This window comes from Aptenodytes forsteri, unplaced genomic scaffold (assembly GCF_000699145.1).
Source record: "Aptenodytes forsteri isolate BGI_AS27 unplaced genomic scaffold, ASM69914v1 Scaffold119, whole genome shotgun sequence".
Taxonomy (NCBI): Eukaryota; Metazoa; Chordata; class Aves; order Sphenisciformes; family Spheniscidae; genus Aptenodytes; species Aptenodytes forsteri.
In genome coordinates, this window is record NW_008796165.1 from 8,512,134 (window position 1) to 8,523,075 (window position 10,942).

The following is a 10,942-nucleotide window of genomic DNA, read 5'->3' on the forward strand; positions in this document are numbered from 1 at the left end:
GCAGATTAAGAGAAGTGATTGTTCCTCTTTACTTGGGATCTGTGAGACCACATCTTGAGTACCATGTATAGTTTTGGGTTCCACAGTACAAAGACATGGAGCAGCAAGTTTAGGAAGCTGAGGCCCATGATGTTCTTAGAGGCTGACAGAACTGGGTTTGTTCAGCCTTAGAAAGATCAACCTAAAGAGGTATGTTACTGCTGTCTTCTGCCAGCTGTTGGGAGGGTATAAAGAAGATAGAACTGGGCTCCTCTTGGAGGTGCACAGCAAAAGGATGAGGCAATGAACACAAGTTGTAAGAAAGGAAATTCCAAGTAGGTATTAGAAAATGTTTTGGTTTTATAATGAGGTGGTTCAAACTTTGGAATAGGTTCCTGTCCTGGTTTCGGCAGGGATAGAGTTAATTTTCTTCCTAGTAGCTGGTACAGTGCTGTGTTTTGGATTTAGGATGAGAACAAAGTTGATAACGCACCGATGTTTTAGTTGCTAAGTAGTGCTTACACTAGTCAAGGACTTTCCAGCTTCCCATGCTCTACCGACTGAGAAGGCTGCAGGTGCACAAGAAGCTGGGAGGGGGCACAGCCAAACTGGCCAAAGGGACATTCCATACCATGTGACGTCATGCTCAGTAAGGTGGTGAGCAATTGTACTGTGCATCACTTGCTTTGTGTATTACATTATTATTATTACATTATTATTGTTGTTATTATTTTATTTCAATTATTAAACTGTTTTTATCTCAACCCATGGGTTTTTCTCACTTCGACTCTTCCAATTCTCTCCCTCATCCCACTGGGGGGGGGCGGGGAAAGGAGTGAGAGAGCAGCTGTATGGTACTCAGTTGCCGACTGAGGTTAAACCACAACAATCCTCCAGAAAGATTATGGAATCTTCATCTTGAGAGATATTTAAACCTGACTAGATGTGATCTTGAACAAACCGGTCTAATTTTGAAGTTGTCTGGGCCTTGAATGGGGAGTACACCAGATGACTTCCAGAGATCATTTCCAACATAAGTCATACTATGAATCTATACAAGTTTTCAGTATTGTTGTTTTGCCTTTAATCAACAACTTTGGGGAAAAACATGTCCTTATACTTTACGATTGTTCTGTGTTCTTGATTTTCCTTGTGACCTTTCTTTTTTGTTATCTGTTAAATGAAACTCAGTATGAACCTGACTAATTATTCCTTCTAATTTTGTAAGATATACCTTCTGAGTTCGCATTAGTCTTTATTGATTTGAACAATCCTGCTTATAAGTTAGAACTGGTGGATTTTGAAATAATTTGTTTGTTTCTATTAAGTCTTTAACTTTTGATACTCCATAGGAAGTGGGCCATCAGCACCTAGCAGCAGTCTCACCTCACCAAGCCATGTCAACCTGTCTCCAAATACAGTCCCAGATTTTTCTTACTCAAGCAGCGAGGATGAGTTCTATGATGCTGATGAATTCTATCAGAGCAGTTCTTCCCCAAAGCGATGTATGGAGTAAGTAGCTGAAAGTATGCAGCGCGTGCTGAATACAATTTTTATCTACAAGGGCATGTCTTGTCTGTTTGTAGAAGTTAGTTAAGCTAAACAAGCAAATAAGCCACATTGGCTTTTTAAAAAAAAAAAAAAAAAAAAAAAAAAGGGGGGGGGAGGAAATGCTCTGTGTAACAGAGTAAGATTACGCCCTTCCCCAGCACAGTCGTCTGTGAGGGGTGCAGTTTCCTCATCTGCTCCTTCCCATTCCGTCAGGTATAGGTATATATGTTGACAAAACTCTAACATAAACCAAACTTGGGAAGCCACCAGCTCAAGATATAATCTGAGACCATGGCATATTTCACATGCATTTGTTGCAGCCTTTGGTAAATAGCCAATTTTCTCTCACATTTTCTAAAAGAAATTTTTGAAGTTGACTGCCTTTCCCCAAAATCTCTATTTACTCTTCTTTTTTATGAATTGGAAAATTACTTTTAAGAGATGCTACGCATTTCAAAGAGGAATTAGTCAGCTGTTTTATGCCTTCAGCTGTTATTATCTTAGAATGCAGGCTTTCCCATTCGTTCAGCTACAGTCCATTTTAAGTTTTCTGTTAATTAGTGTGCAGCACAATGTTAATGTCTATCAGTAAACTCCTTGTCTATGTATATCAAATTATAATAATTTGGTCTGAATTAGTTCATTGTGAATTGTGAGAATTTATTACTCTTCTTCAGTTCTTCAGGGTCTGCTGCAGTCCTGACTCGGAGCAGCACAGGAAGTAGTCTGAAACGTCCGGATACCACAGAGTCCCTCAATTCTTCCATGTCTAATGGGACAAATGATGCTGGTAAGTGGACTGCATGAACTTTCAGTAAGGAGCTCTTGATTGTTAATCTGCATGTAAACTGTGTGAATACATGTATGAACATATATATATATATATATGACAAGGTACTTAGGGAAAATGGTTTATCTACTGTTTCTTTGCTAATGGAAGATTGTTGAATTGTAGGATTTAAAAACCTTAGTTTTATAAATAAGACCTTTTTGACAGCTAATATATATGCTAATTAAATACAGTCTGTCTTTGAAGGTTTAGAGAAAAACAAAAGCAATTTGGTCTTTCTAGATCTCTTCGATCCTCCTGATGATCGAGATGATGATGGGGAAGGAGAATCAGTGGAAGAACATAAGAGTGTTATTATGCATCTGTTGTCACAAGTTAGATTAGGAATGGATCTAACAAAGGTAAACTTGCTGATTGTTCACGGGGGAGGGAGGGAGAGTAAACCCTGAATTCTGTGTAAATCAGTTCAACGTTAAAGTAAAAATTTAACTGTGTATTTGTTCTAAGAGCTAGTTAAGCTATAATCCCTTTAGTATGATTTTTTTTTTTTTAATTGGAATTGTTACTGGGAGGGGGAAAAATGCATGCAGAATAAATATATTCAACTGCTAAAATCTGTTTGGGAAAATAGTTTGCTATGGAAAGTAGCTGTTTGTTCTCTTTGAACTTCATCCTTGGAGTGCCTGTAAAGCTGAGGTAAGAGGAATGCTGTATGCAGTAGTAATGTTTCTCCATGCAGTAGTAATGTTTCTCCTGTCTTTAGCTTCCTAGAACAAAGATCTACAAGATCCCAGTGTATGGTGACATTCAATAAGACGTAAATAAAATAAAAGAGGGAATTAAGCACGTAGTGAAACGCTTTGCTTAATTGGGATCTTGTTGAGTAAGTTGCTTGTGTGTTTTAAAATGCCACATGTAGGTCTGGCAAGTAAAAAGTTGGATTTTTTGTGAATGTGATTCATGTTGGTGTCTGTCTTAAGGTTGAATGAACAACATTCTGAAGGTGTTGATCTTCCTACGCAGCAGTAATTCCAGATTGAAAAAGAGTAGGAGAGATCAATCCTATCATTAGTTTCCTTAAGCGGATGACTTTAACTGTCCAGTCTGGAACTCACAATAGACAATAAAAAGATAAACTTAAAACTTTTCTGGAGAAATAGCCAGCAGCTCACAGGCAAACTATGGAAGGTTTTTGGCAGTTCTGAATAGGAATTGATCCAAAATGTGTCTGTTTTGGGAACTCCTGGAATAGTTGAAAATTACTGATCTCAAGTTAAGCTGCCAGGAAGCCTCATGAGCGTGCATCTTGTCTGCATCACTTTAAAGTCAACAACAGCAATCAACACTGCTTTCCACAGTGGTCTGTACCACACTGAAGCAGACAGCAGATCCACAAGAATGGAACCTGCAAATGCTGTAGGGGAAGAAAAGTAGTAGGGAAGAGATTAACCTTCATCTTGATAGAGAGGCATATGAGAGGATGTGACTATATGTAATGAGATTTTGACTATACCTGAAAATTGACAGTGTACGTATAGATGAAATTAAATAATCAGTGTTACTGTAATTAAGAACAGCCTTTGATATGCTCTAAGAGCTGTGTAGTTGGATATGCTCTAAGTGGGAATAGAATATACGTAAGGTAAGAGACAGTTCCTCTTAAATCTTTGGTTTTATGGAAGATGCCAACTGACCTGCATATGTCAGAAGTCATCGGTAAGTTTGAGAACACAATCAGCTTACAGGCACATGAAGCCTTGGGTGCTTTGTATGCTATTTACAGTTAGTACGTAGAACGCTTTTGTGCAGGATGTTAAAGTATCTTGATCTATAAGAGTTGTTTTTCTTCACCCAGGTGGTTCTTCCAACTTTTATCCTGGAAAGAAGATCACTGTTGGAAATGTACGCTGACTTTTTTGCACATCCGGACTTATTTGTCAGGTATTTGATTTTTAAAGTAGAGCATTAACTGGTTCTGATATTGTTTATGGCCCTTGTGGGCTGCTGAAAGTAAGTTGGTAGTTTTGAACAACATTGCTTGGGTTTTGATCTAAACTTGAAAAATAGTCAAAGTAGTCAAACTTATAGCTGTAAACCAACCAAACATCCAAAAAGCTTTCCTGTATTTGAGGTACCTGCTTGTATTTAATTTTGCCTGTCCTTCTTTTCTCTCTTTTGGCCCATGTAGCATTAGTGACCAGAAGGATCCAAAGGAACGAATGGTTCAAGTGGTTAAATGGTACCTCTCAGCTTTTCATGCAGGAAGAAAAGGGTCAGTTGCTAAAAAGCCTTACAATCCTATTTTGGGCGAGATCTTCCGATGTCATTGGGTGTTACCAGGCACTGAAGGTGAAGATGATATGGTTAGTTTCTTGTGGTATGTTTTTTGGTGCCTAGAATGCATGCGAGTAATTCCCAAAGCTTTATTAATATACTGACTGAAATGGCTAATGCTATGTTTAAGTAGCAAAATTGACAAACTATGGCAATTTCTTAACTGATTTCCGCGCCCCCCCGCCCCTTCCTCCTTTTCTTTGGACAGAAGTTTAAAATATCTTGCATAACAGAATTTGAGCTATTAGTTTTTTAAGAACTATTTGACATGTTGAAAATACTCTCTTTTTTCCTGAACTGTTTCATAGCACTGAGTATGAATTCCTTTCTTTCCAAAGTTCTGATTTTTTTTTTTAATCATTTCTCTAAACCCTTGCGTTTTTAACAGTGAGGTTTCTTTTCCTCACTTACAACCTAGAAAGCAGTGCAGTTTCTCCAGTATATTTAGTTATAGAATCATAGAATAGTTTGGGTTGGAAGGGACCTCTAAAGGTCACCTAGTCCAACCCCCCTGCCGTGGGCAGGGACACCTTCAACTAGATCAGGTTGCTCGGAGCCCCGTCCAGCCTGGCCTTGAATGTTTCCAGGGATGGGGCATCCACCACCTCTCTGGGCAACCTGGGCCAGTGCTTCACCACCCTCAGCGTAAAAAATTTCTGCCTTATATCTAGTCTGAATCTTCTTTTAGTTCTCCTTTTAAAATCTTCTTGTAGACTTCTGAAGTTTGGATTCTGAGCTTGGATAATACTTTTAGTTGTACATCTGTGTCTGGCCGCTACTGTTCCTCTTGTACTTAATTGGACTATGTCTGGTGAAGTGAAGGACACCGTAACAGTAGTGCCACTCTCGTAATCTGAAATCATCTACCAGTGTATGAGCTTTTCTCTTATTTGCCCAAGTTTCATTGGGACTCAAGGATTAATCAGACTTATGCACGTGAACCATAGTCACACAGTGCCCCACTGATTCTAGAGAAAAGCTCTAGCACTTGCAGTGCAGCCTGGTATGGGGGTTTTTGTTGGTAGTGATGTGTGTGTTTGTTTTTTTTAAACACCTCATTTAGGCTTCTCACCTTGGGAAGCTGCAAACGATGATGTGGGAAGTGCTGTTGTGAGATACTTCATGTAGCCTCAGTGTAGTATATCTAAACATCTGATTGTTTAGATATAAATAATGTATTTTTCCCATTTAATTTGCTTCTACCACCTCCCCCACCCCCCATTAGTTTGCTCAAATCCTTCTCTTGTTTCTGAGGTGAATGTTTGGACTCCTGGTTGCTGGCATAAAGACAATACTGTATTTGTGCTTCCATTGCTTCTAATGATGAATTACACTTTTCATGATTTGCCACAGGAAATGAATGTTGGTTTATGGTTTTGTGATACATATAATCTGATAATTATTAATATGCATATCAGATTTTATCAGAAGCAAAAATGAAAACTATTTCTGCCACCCATTTCTTATTAGTTAATAAGAAATTAAGTGTATTTGAATATTAGTTTGTAATTGGATTTATACACGACTCTTTCAGTTAACTGTTGTATTTGGGGACATCTCTCCAAATACATTTATACTTAAAAACAAGAGAGTAGAAGCTGCACGTTCTTTAGAAAACATCGTAGTTTCAGGGGTAAGGAGTTATTCCCCATCAAACTGACAAATATGTCAAAATCACTGCAATACACTGTTAGAAGCCTTTAAACATGGAAGCATCCAGTGTTTTGTAAACACTGTCAGTGATGAAAATCCTCTCTACTATTGTGCAGGAGCCAGTTTCAGAAGGACCAGTTCCTTGGGTCAGTAAAAGCAGTGTAACGTTTGTGGCAGAGCAGGTGTCTCATCATCCTCCAAGTAAGTTGACAATAACTTTGCTAATAGAGATGGCAGCTGGCTAGGAGTGACAGTAAAGTCAGCTCTTGGTTTAAATCTTGGATTTACATTTTCTCTCCAAATTTAAAAGCTGAAGGTTTTCTCTATAAACTGTTCTTGTGAGAAACAAATTGCAAACTCTGTTGCCATGTAAGTATGAGGCACTTCAAAATATTTCCTGATGAATGAATTTGGAAACAATAGTATTAATGTCTTGTGCTGCTATTTTTAATACCTTTTTCTTCAGTTTCAGCATTTTACGCAGAGTGTTTTAGCAAGAGGATACAGTTCAATGCTCACATATGGACCAAGTCAAAATTCTTAGGAATGTCTATTGGGGTTCATAACATAGGGCAAGGTATGTGTGTGTAAATTTAACAATAGAAGATAAATTTACATTCTGCAACTAGGATTTTTGTGGAAATTATTTAAAGTCATCCTATTAAACATAAGGACTGTTTGATTTTTATGTAATATTTGCTTAAGTGCCTAGGAATCGGTGATTCCTGCACACTTTGTGTGCTGAAATCATTCAGGGCCCAGTTTTTCACGTAAACGCAACTCTCCCTGCCTTCTCTAGAAGCTAGGCATTCTCCGCATCTAAATAAAAAGGAAAGGTGAAGAGCTTTATGGTGCCTGTTTTTAGTGAATTCTTTCAGGAGATCGTTATGAAGAGTTTTGTAGAGGTTTTGTTGGAGGTTTTTAAAATCTGTTTTTATTTTTCTTTCACAGGGTGTGTCACATGCCTAGATTATGATGAACACTATATTTTGACCTTTCCTAACGGTTATGGAAGGCAAGTAAATGCTGTATTTGGTATTTTCATTTTTAATGCCTTGTAATATTTCATGCTTAATATTTATCAGTTAAAAGGTTATAAATATATATATGTTTATAATCGCAGGTCTATTCTCACTGTGCCATGGATAGAACTTGGTGGAGAATGCAGTATTAATTGCTCAAAGACAGGTTATAATGCTTCCATCGTGTTCCACACAAAACCATTTTATGGAGGAAAGAAGCACAGAATTACAGCTGAAATTTTGTAAGCAGGTTTCTTCAGTTAATCTCACTTTACTTAAATGCTGACTGTTTGTTTGATTTTGTTTTGGTTTTTTTTTTCCCCAAGAGTCAGGAGTGTAAAATACTGCAATAGCTACACCCAATAACTTAGCTCATGATTACCTGTCACAGGTCGCCATTTTTATAGCCAAGATTTGTGAGAGGAAACCTGCGTAGGCCTGCATCCTACCTTGTCCTGCTCTAAAACATTCTCAGCTGTCGACCAAAAGGAATTTAAATTTTCACTCCTGAATTATCCGAAATTTCTTCATCATTTTCTCCTAAAAATAAAAATACTGAAGCAAGCCTTTTAATACCGCTGTTCGTAGCGTCTCATTAAAGCTCTGCTGCAGACTTCTACATATGTATTTATACCTGTGATTTGGTGGATTTTGGTTAGACCCTGTGCACATGCCCAGAGCAGAGAATTCAGTGGAGATTCTCATCTTATTTGGAGATCTGCTGTAATGTCAGTAAGTGATGCTGACAAAATCAGATCCATAACTTGGTTTTAAATCACTTCTTGACACGCATTGATAGATGTCATTTATGACATTTATGTTTGTGTTTCCCAGTAGTCTGGGGAAGAAGCTTTGAGTTTGTGAAACCTTTTTAAGCTTAAACTTATCACTCTAAATCTGTTTCAAAAGCCTGTAACTAGTTTCCTGAACTCTAAATGCAGATACAGCCCTAAGGCAAGACCTGTCTTATGCTGGAACAGCGCTTCCTTTTAAGGTTTATCCATTTGAACTAATTCATGCAAAACTTCTCACTTGTAAACAGAACCCTCATCTTTTCTGTATTGCTGATGGACACTTTAAGGGCTGACATAAAACAGACTGTAAAGCAACTAGGATAAAGTTTTGATCCTTTAGGGTTTTTCAGTTACTGTAATAGAACTGAGAAATGACCGTTTCTTTCTGTTTAGTTCTCCTAATGACAAGAAACCCTTCTGCTCAGTTGAAGGAGAATGGAATGGTGTCATGTACGCAAAATACACAACAGGGGTAAAGCAGCTTTTTTCTTTTTCTTTTTTTTTGCCTTTTCATCAGAATTGGAAGATTGTGCTTAAAGTTTTTTTGGGGGGGGGTGGTGGTGTTTTAAAACAAATATTAATAGTTGGGAACTCCTGTGAAGCTACCCAAAAGATCACAAGAATAGTGAATTTGGGATAAATTAACAAAGTAAATTCAGGACTTTTATTCTTAAGGTAACCTGATTTTTATAGCAAGAGGAGAATCTAAAGAATGATGGTTTTTCATGTCTTTCCTGACAACCAGTGTACTAGAGTGTGAGGGTATATGAATTTTAAGTCTAATAGAGAACTGATTTTTTTTTTTTTTTTTTTTTTAAATCTCACTCTCTAGGAGAATGCTGTCTTTATAGATACCAAGAAAATGCCTACAATTAAGAAGAAGGTAAGGAAATTGGAGGACCAAGACGACTTTGAGTCTCGCTGGTAAGAACTTTAGTTAAATGGGCAAATTAAGACCTTTTTTTTTTTAGTTAGACTCAAGTTTGCAGTACACAGTCTGACTAATGGTACACTTCATTGTCACTGCATGGACAAACTGTGCTCTTCGTTAGCCTTTGCCGCAGGGCAGAGCCAAGGTACAAGCAGGCTGGGGTTTTAAGGGCGAAGAGGAGACCTGTAGTTCTCGGTCACATCCTCATCGGGACCAAATGTTCCAGGGAGGTCCAGAGAGCCTCACTACAGCCTCCTCACTGCTGGCAATAGATAGTGCAGTTGTGGTTTAATATATATTGGGTTTTTTCTGCCCTTTTGATAAAGTGAGACCTACCTCAATTCAAACAAATATCGATGACTAATAGCCAGTAATATGTTTCTACAACCTTGTAGCACTTTGCTTCTATAAAGCAGTCTCCATTCAAATTTCTTTTTTAAGCTTATGGAAAGATGTAACCTACAACTTAAAAATTAGAGACATCGATGCAGCCACAGCTGCAAAGCATGCACTTGAAGAAAGACAAAGAGCTGAAGCCAGAGCCAGAAAAGAGAACGAGACCTCATGGGAAACAAGGGTGAGCTTTATTTGAACAGTGTAAATGCCCTCTAACCTGCAGCATTTGTTCCTTTCCAATTGAGTCATGAAAAGCTTACATCTGATTATTCCCTTTTTTCTAGTTATTCCATGAAGATGGAGAATGCTGGGTTTATGACGAGCCGCTATTGAAACGACTTGCTGCCAGTAAACATTAAGTGGGTTATAAAACCAGAAAACATTCAAGCCTTGGCTTAGCAAAGTTTACATCTGATACCAAGATAGTCATCAGTTATCACGTATGTACCATTTGGAGAACCCGACCCCTCCAACTACAGTGGTTCCTATCTCAGGGATACTGGACTTACTGATGCAGATAAGCAATTAAATGAAACAAGAAACGTCTTGGCTGTGCAGTAACTTATACTGGACTCTGCTATACTGATAGTGTATTCGGGCTTCAAAGGCAGGCTGTTGGAGCCCTGTTACTGATGCTTCTAAAGCATGGAGAATCTGGGCCATGAGGCACACACACTTTGTATAACCACTGTGAAGGCCATGGCATTGGTATCAGTTGCATCATATTCCTGGGTCCTACATATTTAAAAAACAAGAAAGAAAATGCAAGACGTCATTTAAATCTAGCTGGTGTTTGCAATGTGTAAATATGAGGATCCCTTTGATGGGACAATTTGTTAGAAAATGCTACGTAAATGTTATCTTCCACCTGTATGATAATCAAATCTTTTGGCATTTCAGTGTCTTGCCCAAAATAACTTTGTTATTTTGAGATTAAAATGTAACCATAGATAATTCTACTCGATGCATCTTAAAGCTTCATAAAATAGATTTTTCAAACTTCTCTTATGGACTTTTTATTTATTTCATAATAAACCTTTGCAGCATGACTTTTTTCAGCTGAGTGATGATCAGTTGTTTTATGTGAAATATATTAGTATTATTTTTTCCCTCACTGGAATCGTTGCAGCTTAACCTACTTCTTAAAGTAGTTAATGAACTAGCAAAAGGAGCAGAATTTTTCTGGAATCTACATCCAGCCTTGCATCTCTGCTAGCTCGCCAGCACTTTAGGAATCAATCACTGCATTTCTCTGCTTTTGCTTGAAGTTAAATAATGGTTAAGTAAGTAACTACATGTAGCAATCAAACTGTTTTTCTTTCCACAGTTAAATCTAGCTTTTATTTGATTTCATCTCAATTTTGTCTATGTTGAACATACAGAAAAACTAAAAAAAGGCAGTGTGAGATTGAAGCCTTAGGCTTTTTCCCCCTCCCACCCACTCTGTAACTCCTCCAGGAGAACTGGAGAATACTTTCTTTGAGGAGCTGTA

The 10,942-nt window shown here is 37.9% G+C and overlaps 1 protein-coding gene across 2 annotated transcripts in view; it reads left to right on the plus strand.

Annotated features, from left to right (window-relative positions):
• OSBPL9 (oxysterol binding protein like 9) overlaps positions 1-10,453 on the plus strand; it is a 56,274-nt gene extending 45,821 nt beyond the window's left edge. For both annotated transcript variants that reach the window (XM_009287360.2, XM_009287361.2), the window contains 13 exons: positions 1,332-1,491; positions 2,208-2,320; positions 2,603-2,721; positions 4,176-4,261; positions 4,509-4,683; positions 6,424-6,508; positions 6,774-6,884; positions 7,259-7,322; positions 7,431-7,571; positions 8,517-8,595; positions 8,956-9,047; positions 9,496-9,631; positions 9,735-10,453. In XM_009287360.2, the coding sequence (XP_009285635.1) occupies positions 1,332-1,491; positions 2,208-2,320; positions 2,603-2,721; positions 4,176-4,261; positions 4,509-4,683; positions 6,424-6,508; positions 6,774-6,884; positions 7,259-7,322; positions 7,431-7,571; positions 8,517-8,595; positions 8,956-9,047; positions 9,496-9,631; positions 9,735-9,809 (1,436 nt within the window). In that variant the 3' untranslated portion in view covers positions 9,810-10,453. The remainder of the gene's footprint in view (positions 1-1,331; positions 1,492-2,207; positions 2,321-2,602; positions 2,722-4,175; positions 4,262-4,508; positions 4,684-6,423; positions 6,509-6,773; positions 6,885-7,258; positions 7,323-7,430; positions 7,572-8,516; positions 8,596-8,955; positions 9,048-9,495; positions 9,632-9,734) is intronic.
• The last annotated feature ends 489 nt before the right edge of the window (positions 10,454-10,942 follow it).